This window comes from Trachurus trachurus (assembly GCF_905171665.1).
Source record: "Trachurus trachurus genome assembly, chromosome: 6".
NCBI lineage: Eukaryota > Metazoa > Chordata > Actinopteri > Carangiformes > Carangidae > Trachurus > Trachurus trachurus.
In genome coordinates, this window is record NC_139897.1 from 30429914 (window position 1) to 30442950 (window position 13037).

The window sequence follows — 13037 nt, forward strand, 5'->3', positions numbered from 1 at the left end:
CAGATCTATCAAACTGTGCGTGCACAACTCTGCACCTCAACTTTGATAACTGGATCCAAGAATGCCTAGACACAACCATATATGGTCAGCACGTGCATATTAATTAGCCATGTGCGCTCTGTGGAGCGACAACATAGTGACAACGAAGACAACAGGCGGGGGGGGGGGGGGGTCAGATCAGTGTGCGCTGCTGCCGGTGTGTTTTTAATCTTAAAGGGTATGTTTTTTCTTCTCTAATAGGCCTATATATTTGTGTATGAGAAACAGTGTCTCAGATGAAAAAATAAAAATAAATCAGAACACGTCTGACTATAACGTAATCAATCAATGTCGGAAAAGCGGAATGTTTGAAAAATAGTAAAGTGCCGCTACTCCGACAATGAAAAAAAAAAATGTCGGAATAGTGGGACGCTTAAAAAATAATGTTAATGCCGCTATTCCGACAATTAGAAGTCAATGTCGAAATAGCGGCATGTCGGAATAGCAGCATGTAACCATTCCAGCCATGTGCCATAGAGATTTGATTGTTTTTTCAGTGTTTGTTGTGGTTGAAAGAATTGCCTCCATGGGTTAGCATTGTTGCTAACGTTATCCCTAGCACCAGGTAGCCATGGTGTAACTCCGGTTTGCCTGCATCAATTGTAGTCGCGTTTTTTGCTCCCCCCAACACTGGGTGATCATCAGGGAAACGATTTAGGGGTCAAAAATGGCTGGCATTCACCTTTAAGTCAGTTTTGTATTAATACATGTGGATGATAGATAGCCCAGGTACAGTTGGCAGTTAATTAATTTCAGTCAGTTTTCATTTCACCGAATCTGTGACTCGTCCGACGGTGCTAACAGACCAGAGGGAGCTGATATCACGATTCGGTAAGTTTTTTTTTTTTTCTGAATATGTCTAAATCTTATTTAATTTGTTGTAGCCTATATTCCACAAGAGCACTGATTATACCCCCCCCACCTGTGTGTTTTGACCGAAGAACACGAGACTGTCAATGTCCAAGTTAATATAAAGTTAATGTGAAAAACCGATTCACTTTGCTAACATGGTTAGGTCCGTGTTAGCCATGCTATCCGTAGCTCGTCTCAGACATTTACTGGGATAAATACGGTTTAACATCTAATGACCACAGTTTCATGTTAGCAGAACTGGTTTGTGAACTGGGTGATGATGTGTTAAAGGGATAGTTCAACATTTTGGCAAATTCTCCTATTGCCGTATTCCCTATAGTCATAGCAGTAGGTTCATCACTTTTAATTATCGGTGCATGTTGTTTTGAGATCGGCGGGGCAGAGACGTGAGCTGCTCAGTGAACACAATGGAGGTGGACAAGTTGTGACCTGCACATTCACCACGCTCTGAAATAATCATGTATAATTATGTAACATTACGACACATGAAGCAAATACTTGGAACTACTTGTGCTTTTGAAATCACTCCGCCCAGCAGCCAAAACGACTCGTACCTGCTGTCACCTGCTACAGTCAGACGTGCCAAATAAAAAACATGGTCTTCAACATGAGTTCATGTTTATTTCATATTTTATTGTGTCAGATTGAAACCATACAACCATGTGTCGTCAAACAGGAATGTGCACGGCCAATCAAATCCCAAACAATCCATGAACCAATCAATGGTCACTAATAAACGAAAATGAAGTCCTGAGTGTTAATTGGCTCCAGTTTCCAAGAAACAGCAGTTAGGTAATAATTATAGACATATATAATAAAAAACAATCAGTCTCAAAGTCAAGATAAATTTAAATCTACAAACGTCATGAACTCAGCGTCATGGTAACAGAAAAAATCATTAGCTGGTAAGATTAGTAGCTGATGGTTTTTGTGCTGCTCCACATCAGCAGGAAATGCACATTACATAAACTGATTCAGATTGTTTTATTTGATTCAGTAAAACCACAAAGAAAAATAAATCACATGTAATTCATTATATTCAGCGTCTCTACAACAGTATGTTTGTTTCCAGTTGTGTTTATTGTTGTGTCTGTTTACCTGTGACCAGCTCACAAACAGCCTGTAAAGTTGAACATGAACAGTGAATTTGTTTAAAATGTGTTTTTCTCCTCAGTGACGCTGGCGGCTCAGAGACTTTTAGCTTGGTGATATTAGGCCTCGTCCTTCATCAGCAGCTGAGTAAAAGTCACCATGGTTTTTGTCCTGTAATAATCGACGCTTCCATCTTTAAAGGGGACATATTATGCAAAACGTACTTTTTCATTGTTTTAGTATGTGTATTTGCGTATCCAGAGTGCCTCCTCACCCCACATAAGTTTTGACAACTACGTGAACATTTTGTAAACTGCCATAGTCAGAAAATGTGTTTCTAAACAAGCCGTTTTAATTTTCACCCGGCTTATTACATCACAAGCCGGGTGATGTGAATATTCAAGCCCTCGCTCCCATGGTTACCATGGTTACCTCAGCTACCAGAGCGAAGATTCTAAACCGACCGTTTAGAGCAGGGCTGTGAAACTGGTGGGTAGAAGCCAGCTGTGCTCAATTTTTTGGATTTTCTGACCAAAGCATGTTACTAACATTACTCTTAGACATCAAGGTACCATGTCAAGAAGCAGAAATGAGCATAATATGTCCCCTTTAAAGGAAGAGGAAGAAGTTTACAAGAATCATTGAGAAGAGTTTAGAAAATCAACTGATTTAATCCATGAATGTGAAAACGTGAGTGAGAGACAGAGACAGACATGTAGAGACTGAACTGTCTGTTCAACAGTGAGAAGGTTTCTGTGACAGGAGGAGACTCTGATTCACTCAACACAGAGACACTGAGGAGCCAAACAACCAGAGTCCAAATCCAGGATACAGAGGTTGAGTGAAGGTGGTGTTGAAGGTGTAGAGGTGGATCAGTGAGTCAGAGGAGACTCTGTAGAAGGACAGAGAGCCAGCAGGACAGTCCACATACACTGCTACTCTGTTAGAGACAGAGGAGGAGGAGGAGGAGGAGGAGGAGGAGGAGGAGGAGGAGGAGGAGGAGGAGGAGGAGGAGGAGGAGGAGGAGGAGGAGGAGGTGATGTCTGTCCGTCTGTTATTGTGCCTGACGTAGTAACCATCATCAGAGCAGCTCAGACTCCAGGACTGATCGTTCCGTCCAAACTCACAGTCTTCACTGCCTCCTTTCCTGCTGATTCCTCTGTAACTCACTGATATATCAACGTTTCCTCTCCACTCGACCTCCCAGTAGCAGCGACCAGTCAGACCAGTTGAACACAGCAGCTGAGGCCACGGGTCAAATCTGTCTGAATGATCAGGATATGACTGATGCTCCTCCACATGTGTCGCCTTCCTGTTGTTGTCAGACAGTTTGATGTTTGTGTTCACTGTGTTTGTGTCGATTGTGAGTCGACAGGAATCTGATGGAGAGAACAAGACACAGCTGCAGTTATTGATCATGTGATCAGTTATTGACAGTTTGATGAAGACTCATGACGTCAGTGATGTGACAGTGTGAAGATGGTTGAATGTGCTGCTCAAAGTAAAAACACACTTACACTTCCCCGGACCGAACTGGACTCCAGCAGGCTGCACCCTGAAAGGAGGAGGGGGGTCAGAGCAGCACGTTCTCTGTCAGCATGCACACATGGACATTACATGGCTCTCACACACACACTGTTTTATCACTGTGTTCACATGGAGGCTGGTATGTATGGATGAACACTGAGCACAGAGAAGAAGGAGCTGGAGTCTTTATCTAGTGATGATACAGAGCAGGAGGAGACGAGGAGGAAACACTTCATCATGTGTTTTCTCCATGTGATGTCACTGCAGTGTCAGACACACACTTTCACTCTCTGACTCTCAAGCTGCAAAACACACGTCACAGCAAATAAGATGAAGACACAACAGGTGGAGCTCACCAGCCCAGATATCCCACAATATACCAAGAAAGGCACAGGAGAAGACACGTTTGTTAGAGCTCAGTGAAACAGAGAGTTTAGTGAGAAACACTGAGTGTGAACACAACTTGTGTTAGTTTGAAGAAAACTCCACAGGAAGCTGAAGAATGAGGCTGTGAGCAGGTTTCCACAGGAGCCACAGCAGCAGTGAGTGGATGAAGGAGCTCTAATAGAAACCATCTGATCACAGTGACAGGACGGATCAGGATCTCATGATCAATGACTCTGTTCTTCTCTGCTCTTCACACAGATCAGCTGCAACACACTGACTCACTGAGATCAGTCACATCATGTGGAACAAAGCAGCCGTCCTCAGGACCAGTCCTGAGCTCCATCAAACCTGTCCACACATTTTTACTGGACTTGAAGTCAGAGTCCAGAGGAAGCAGAGAAACTGTAGAGCAGAGAGAAGCAGGCTCAGCTCAGAGCACATGGACTCAGACAGGAAGTGAAGCTCCAGCTGCTGGAGACTTTCATTAAGGAGCCACTTTGTGGCTTCATCTGATCTGGAGTCAGACGACGTGTTTGAGCAGCACACACACAGTCTGAAAACAGCTGATTTACTGTCTCCTCAACACAACAACAGATCTCATCAGGACAAGATCAGTATCTCAGAGAGACTGAGCTGATTATTGATCATCAATATCTGACCAGACAGAGAGGGTTGGAGATTCTGGAAAAACGGTTCTATCTGGCCACATTTTGAAAATACAAAGTCAAAAGTCCCAGCCCCTTTCCTCAGACTTCTCTCTGAAGCCACGCACTCACCTTTACGCAGACCTGGGTGAAGACTCTGATCGGTTTCACCTTAACATACACACACACACAGGCCTACATCCACCACACACTCAAACAGCTCTGTCCACCGTGCGGTCACACACTCGACCCCTGATCCGCTCTACAACCACTGCATCCTGCCACACCGCGACGGTACTAATCGCCGGTAATGAAGTTGTTGCTTGTCCACCTATAAATATTTGTCAGTTGCGTCTGCACACGAGACACACACACACATCTATACGTACAAAGTAGGGGTTGCACGACTTCAGATTTTTTAAAGTCGACTCTAATGTTATGAAAGTCGAGTCGACGTTGACTAGTCGCTGATGACGTCATTCATATTTTTCCCATCATAACTAAAATCACAGGAGGGAAATGCTTCGCAACAATCTGTATTCACTGACAGACGCTCATGCACAAAAATTACACAGAACAGCAGCTTTATAAACAACAAGCTGTAAATCAATTTGTTTTTTTGTAACACACTCCTATACAAGTGCAAAAGATAATACTGTAGTTACTGTCCATTAAACAATTAGGGAGGAAAACGACACACAGGCCTCGTCACCATCACAGTCCTGCTCAGTCACAGTTTCACTCACAGCTTTTTTTTCTGGTTGGTTGTTGTTGTTGTTGGTTGTTGTTGTTGTGCGCGACGTAAAGCTGAGCAGAGTTTTTTTTTTTTTTTTTTTTAATTGCCGGCAGCCCGGACACACTGCCCGCGGAGGCGCAGCACCTCCTGCTCTCTCCGCGCCGGTCAAACATCGACCCGTCTGTAGGCTACTCAGTTTTCCACACACACAGGTCTGTCTCTAGCGCTGTATGTAGCCTATGGATGTGTGACTTGTGTGCAGACACAACTGACAAATATTTATAGACGGACAAGCAAACTTAATCATCATTTATTTTATTTTGAAAATTGACCGGATTCTCTCGCCTTTTCTGTGCCCGACTTCCTGTCTGGTACGCGCTCGTTCTATCCAGCTTGACGGCGCTCGTATTTTTTTCATTCAGCGCACTCAGCTGTTGTTTCAAGCTGCTACTCTTGTAGTCTACTGTCTGAAAACAGCTGTTTGATCACACACACATTCAGCCACAAACACTGATTATTACACTGTTCACTACACTCACTCTCTTCTGATTGACAGCTCCAGGCCTCTGGACAGTGATGACATCTGGATGTCACACTTGTGATTTACTGTCTCCTCAACACAACAACAGATCTCATGAGGACAAGATCAGGATCTCAGAGAGACTGAGCTGACTATTGATCATCAATATCAGACAGAGTGGATTGGAGACTCTGGAACAACAGTTCTATCTGGCCACATTTTGAAAATACACATGTCAAAAGTCCCAGCCCCTTTCCTCAGACTTCTCTCTGAAGCCACGCCTTCACCTTTACGCAGACGTGGGTGAAGACTCTGATCGCGCACACGAGAGGAGGAAGAGAGACGGCAGCTTGATTGGGCATAGGCAGAACCAGACATGAAGGCATCTGATTGGTTTTTCCTTTTCGGAGCAAAAAGCATGGATTGGTCAGAATTTTGTCAGTCCTGCAGCTGCCACAGAGGTCTGATTATTTTCGTTCATTTTTCTGAACACATAATGTATTGACTACTCTCAGGATAGAAGGACCATTTCACCAAGTAGAACAAAAAGTGTTTCTGAACATGATTACCAACCATAACTTTAAACCAGCTGCAGCTGAAATGTTTCCTGATACACTCTGAAATAAAGTCTGATTTAAAAAAAACATCTGGAGCGACTCAGAGCACAGCTGCCAACAGCCAGTTTAATCCCTGAGGTCTCTTCTCCTGAATATGAAACAGTGAGTCATGATGAGACACTGAAGTCATGAGGAGAAACTCCTAATCCCAGTAGTTCATCACTGTGACTGATGGAAGCTGCACAGAAACACATTTTGGCTTCAGTATAAACTGTGTTGGGACGAGTCAGACTGTGACAGAGGACGTCAGTGGAGTGGGCAGAGCTTCACTGTGGCCTACACCACCTCTGGATATGGTCTGAGTGATCAGATCTGATGTCATCAATGCACCAATCACCTGAGACAGATGTTAATACCAGGTGTGACCAGGTGTGACCGGGTCCATAGAAAATGTTCCAGCTCCTCCTCCTCTATCAGACAGTGTGTGTGGCTGCAGCAGCCTCTCCTTACCTGAGAGAGTCCAGTCTCCAGTCTGGATCCTCCAGTCCAGCAGACAGCAGCTTCACTCCTGAGGCTCCTGGATGATTGTAGCTCAGGTCCAGCTCTCTCAGATGGGAGGGGTTGGAGCTTAGAGCTGAGGCCAGAGAAGCACAGCCTTCCTCTGTGACCAGACATCCTGACAGACTGAACATACACAACAACACACAGGAAACCACTGTCAACACCTGGAGGTGTGTTCAAGTGTCATCAGATAAACAGCTTAATGGATCCTCACCTGAGAGTCTCCAGTCTACAGTGTGGACTCTTCAGTCCACCAGACAGCAGCTTCACGCCTGAGTCCTTCAGTTCGTTGTTACTTAGGTCCAGGTGTCTCAGACTAGAGGACTGGGAGCTGAGGACTGAGGACAGAGCTTCACAGCTTCTCTCTGAGAGGTTACAGCTGCTCAGTCTGAGGAGATGATCATGAGGAATTAAAGAAGAAAGGAATTTATTTTTTGTCCTGTTGAAAAGACAGAAGTGTTTTATATAATGATGAATAAATCCAACTATCTCTACACTTACAGAACTTTGTTAGATGCTTTGACCACTGGCAGCAGCCTCAGAAGAGCTTCCTCTGAAGCAGAGTATTTCTTCAGGTCAAACTCATCCAGATCTTCTCCTGATGACAGTAAGATGAAGACCAGAGCCGACCATTGACCAGGAGACAGTTTATCTGTGGAGAGACGTCCTAATCTCAGGGACTGTTGGATCTCCTCCACTAGAGAATGATCATTCAGTTCATTCAGACAGTGGAACAGGTTGATGCTTTTCTCTGCAGAGGGAGTCTCTTCAATCTTCTTCTTGATGTACTGAACTGCTTTCTTACAGGACCGTGAGTCACTTCCTGTCTGAGTCATCAGACCTCGTAGGAGAGTCTGATTGGTCTTCAGTGAAAGACCCAGGAGGAAGCGGAGGAACAAGTCCAGGTGTCCATTTGGACTCTGTAAGGCCTCATCCACAGCGCTCTGGTAGAAATGTGTAGATGTGTCTCTAATCGACCACCGAGATGTTGTTTGTTGTTGTGACATCAGGTTGAGTCCAGAGTTGAAGAAGGTCAGATGGACATGAAGAGCTGCCAGAAACTCCTGAACACTCAGATGGACGAAGCAGAACACCTTGTCCTGGTACAGGCCACTCTCCTCTTTAAAGATCTGTGTGAACACTCCTGAGTACACTGAGGCTGCTCTGATATCGATGCCACACTCTGTCAGGTCTGATTCATAGAAGATCAGGTTTCCTTTCTGCAGCTGCTCAAAAGCCAGTTTTCCCAGAGACTCAATCATCTTCCTGCTCTCTGGACTCCAGTGTGGATCTGTCTCAGCTCCTCCATCGTACTTGACCTTCTTTAGTTTTAGATAAACCACCAGGAAGTGGATGTACATCTCAGTCAGGGTCTTGGGCAGCTCTCCTCCCTCTCTGGTCTTCAACAGCTGCTCCAGAACTGTAGCAGTGATCCAGCAGAAGACCGGGATGTGGCACATGATGTGGAGGCTTCGTGATGTCTTGATGTGGAAGATGATCTCTCCGGCCTGCTCCTCATCTCTGAACCTCTTCCTGAAGTACTCCTCCTTCTGTGGGTCAGTGAACCCTCTGACCTCTGTCACCATGTCAACACACTCAGGAGGGATCTGATTGGCTGCTGCAGGTCGTGTGGTTATCCAGAGGCGAGCAGAGGGAAGCAGTTTCCCCCTGATGAGGTTGGTCAGCAGCACGTTGACTGAGGTGGACTCTGTCACATCAGTCAGGATCTCAGTGTTGTGGAAGTCCAGAGGAAGTCGACACTCGTCCAGACCGTCAAAGATGAAGACGACCTGGAACTGATCAAAGCTGCAGATTCCTGCTTCTTTGGTTTCAGAGAAGAGGTGATGAACAAGTTCCACCAAGCTGAACTTTTTCTCTTTCAGCACATTCAGCTCTCTGAAGGTGAAGGGAAATGTGAAGTGTATGTCCTGGTTGTCTTTGTCTTCAGCCCAGTCCAGAGTGAACTTCTGTGTTAAGACTGTTTTCCCAATGCCAGCCACTCCCTTTGTCATCACTGTTCTGATTGGTCGGTCTCTTCCAGGTGGGGCTTTAAAGATGTCTTCTTGTCTGATGGTTGTTTCTGGTCTGTCTGGTCTCCTTGAAGCTGTTTCAATCTGTCTGACCTCATGTTCAGCATTGACCTCTCCAGCCCCTCCCTCAGTGATGTAGAGCTCTGTGTAGATCTGGTTCAGAAGGGTTTGGTTTCCTGCTTTAGAGATCCCCTCAAACACACACTGGAACTTCTTCTTCAGGGCAGATTTGAGTTTACGACGACAAACTGCAGCAAAATGTTCTGAATGAAAACACAAGAAATCAGACCAATAAGAAAATATAACATGATAATTCCTCTAAATAACGACTATATGAACCTGTTTCCCTCCATATGTTGATATCAGTGAACGTCTCATTTGTCCATCATGTTGAATCTTTACAGAAATCCTCTTACTGCTCTGCAGACGCTCAGCCAGCTCCTCCTGCTTCCCGCTCCTCAGGAGCTTCACTGTGATCTTCACTAACGCCTCTCTGATGCTCCTCTGCTCTTCATCCTCACCGTCCACCACCTCCTCATCCTCCCTCTGACTCCCTGAGCATTCTGGGTAATCTGGACTCAGAAACTTGTGGATCTTCTTCAGCTCGTTCTTCACAAAAGTGACCATGTTCTCCTCCAGCAGCTGGAACAGAAACTCTATGAGTGACAGCATCAAACTAAAACCTGACAGACTGACAATCCACTGGTGTCAAAGTGCAGCATGGAGATGATGGTGAACACAACAGATGTAACAGCAGCTGTTGGACATGTACCCACCATAAACATGGAGTCCAGGTGTGTTTGATGCTGCTGGGCAGACTGACCACTGGGAACCTCTGAGCTCTCCTGGTCCACTCTGTGGAGGAATCAGTGTCAAGTGAACATCAGTACAGAGAGATAATACAAGATGGACTTTATATGTCCCCTGAGGATGTTCACAACAGACAGAGACACTTTGATTTCAGACCTGGTCCAACAACATGTCGTACAAACTGGTTCATTTCTACAATAACCTGAGTCTGACTGTCAGTTACAGCTTACCTTAGATCAGCTGATCCATGTCCTCCTTTAAATTCAATGAGCTTTCCCATTGACGAGTCGCTCTTTAAAGACAGACAGCTGGGTTCAGGAGAGTCTGGTCTCTGCTGCTGGATCCTGAAACAACAACACAACTGATAAATCTGCATGTTGGAGAAAAACTGATGAAAAATATCTTCAATCGTTTAATAAACACAACAACTGACTTTTAGAGAGAAAAGTCTGACAGTTTTAATTCTGACCTTTGACCTCTGGTCTGGCCCTGATGTCCCCCACACAGAGTGGTTTTAGAGGGAGGGGCTCCCTCCTCTCTGTCCTCACACTGATCCATGCTGCTGAGGTCACATCCACATCAGCTCACACACACTTTGTAGCTTCACCTGCAGAGGAAACACACATCATTCATGTGCACAGCAGCTCACATGTCCATCATGTCTCCAGCTGCTCCTCCACTGATTGGCTCTTCTTCTCTGCTTCATATCAGTGTCAGCTGAATGCAGTCACACAGCAGTGAGGAAGAGGAAGCTGCCATCAGCTGCTGTACTTCTACTATCAGTCCACTAGATGGCGTCATGAAGCTGCAGATCTGAGTGGAGAGACTGGTGTTTTTACTGCAGTTTATTTCTCCCACTGAACCATAAAGGTTTAAAATAAGACACAGTAGAAGAACTGTGACTCATGTTTCTATGTTGTACCAGATGTATCGGCCAAATACAATAGGTAAGCAGCAGTAATGAGCTGCCTCATATAGCCTACTATACAAGGTCACTGCTGTTTTTTGTGCCCTGTTTTTGTCTGAAAGCACGTTTTGGGTAAAATAAAATCCTTTACATTGTATTAAAAAAAAGGGTTCCTATTAAACCATCCACGGGGAAACCACGAAAAAGAGTGGAGGGACTGCAGGTGTTCACATGTTAGGCACCTTAGCTACGTGAAGCACTTTGAATGCAAAGTTTGTCGCGGTGTAGGTAGTAAACTTATTTCACCTCTCAGCTTCATTATCACAACATTCAGTCATTTCACTCACTGGAAAATCAAAGAGAGAAAAAGACTCTTCATCGTCTGCTCCATCAAATGTCAGAAAACACAGATGCCTCCAAGTTCGTGTCAGTCTGAGGCCACGTCTTCAAATGTCTCGTTTTATTATGGCAATAATCAAAGAGACAAAAATATTCAGTTTACAAAAGAAAACAAGGAAATCTTCAGTGTTTGAGGCTGAAAACTGAAGATTTCTGCTTGAAAAATGTTGAACTGTTGCAGCTCTAAAAGGTTATTCAGAACAATATTAATGATTTGTGTCCAATAATCAATAACCAGAGTGTTTGCTGTGTGTAACCACAGACATGAATGGTGGGGACACAGAGACAGTGTTTTTAATCTACAACCTGCAGCTGGAAAGTGACCAGTAGCTTCACCTGTCAGGTACATGAGCTGCAGTACAAGCAGGAAGTAGCACAACAAGGAAATACTCAAGGGAAGTACAAATACCTCACAACTGCACTGCACTAAATGTAGTCAGTTACTGTGAAGAACCTGATGCTGAACATTGATAAATACTGGAAAATCAATAATCAGCAAAGTCTCAGGAAAACCCTGATAACAACATGAGGTGTTCAGTATTGATCTGTGATAGGCAGTATTGGTATTGATTAGTGACACGCAGTATTGATCGATGATCAATCAATCAATCAGGCTTTATTTGTATAGCACTTTTCATTCCCACGACAGCTCAAAGTGCTTTACATGATAAAAAACAAGGAACACAGGGGACACATATTGGGAGACACGCACTGCCCTACAAAGCAAAAAGGCAGTAACAACTACGCAGAGTTCTGAACTGAGAAAAATGACTTTAAAGTTATCCTGTTGTCCAGCCTAAGTAGTTGTAGGTAGATTATTGGACATGAGGCAGTTTTGTTACTTTGTATTAGCTTATTCTTTGTACATATTAATTATCATATTTGATTTGATGTTTTACCCCTATTTTGCAGTTACTGTATTCTTGCTTTGTATTACTTGCCAAAACTGTGGCACCATACCAAGCAAAAAGGCAGTAACTGCAGATTCTTCAAAAACTATTCTGTCCCAACTTGTGCTCTAGGTGTGTTAGATACAATGTATTTGGACTAATCGGAAACGTTTGTTTCCCTGAACATGGATATACCAAACCCAAAGTAGTCTGACCATTTTAGGCCAATATTTTCCACCCGGAAATTCTGGTGCTGAAATTGCTGCTTAAAGTGTCTCACATTCAGCTGTATCAAGGCCCAAATTAGGACAATTTATTTTGAATAGTACCACATTCTTATGTGTGAATATTAGATTAATGTGTATCTGGGTGTGTTTATGTTTATCTAATGTATCGCCTATATCTACAACAAATCACATTAACTTTAAAGCACTGTCAACTTCACTTTGAAGCAATATAGGCAAGTTAGGCTAACTCCAATTCAACAGGGCAGAACTAAATAACTTTGATTGAGTAATGATAATGAGGAAATATTGGAAATCATGAATATATTTATTTTTATATTCAGAAGAGGAAACCGGGGTATGGGAAACATGGAAACAGTAACTTCACTCTGCGGCAACACGGTTGTTTTTACGTTAAGTAAAACAAAGCAAAAGTACAGCAACTGACAGAGTAATGGTAGTTACTGCCTTCTTGCTTTGTTTCACTAGGGCTTTTTGCAGAACTGTAAAAACGACTACAATTTTTCTCCAAAACTACAAACATTTGAGATAAGATATTTTGTCACATAACAAAGGATGCCTTGAATGTCATGAAAATGATAATAACTCACTTATACTGCCTTTTTGCTTTATAGGGCAGGGCACTACATTCACATAGGCCTACACGCATTCACAGAAGAATTTTAAAACACTGGAAGTTATCGAGAAAACGCCATCTAACAGTCTGAATTAATTAGTGATAGGCAGTTACAGCCCATATTGATCAGCGATCAAACATTTTAACTTTTACCTTACCTTAACAGGTGAAAAAGAACTGCGACGAAAAACGCTGGCTCAAAAG

The 13037-nt window shown here is 43.8% G+C and overlaps 1 protein-coding gene and 1 pseudogene across 2 annotated transcripts in view; one reads left to right on the forward strand and one right to left on the reverse strand.

The window, feature by feature from the left end:
• The window catches only part of LOC310987928, a 198261-nt pseudogene that overhangs the window by 62190 nt on the left and 123034 nt on the right, over nucleotides 1–13037 (forward strand). The gene's annotated exons all lie outside the window — the stretch shown is intronic.
• Nucleotides 2785–10056, reverse strand: LOC310987217 (protein NLRC3-like; the record flags this gene model as incomplete). Its single annotated transcript, XM_083973407.1, has 7 exons — nucleotides 2785–3316; nucleotides 6886–7059; nucleotides 7151–7324; nucleotides 7438–9229; nucleotides 9383–9608; nucleotides 9743–9821; nucleotides 10007–10056. 7 exons carry the CDS (start codon nucleotides 10054–10056, stop codon nucleotides 2785–2787), a joined length of 3027 nt encoding a protein of 1008 aa, XP_083829533.1.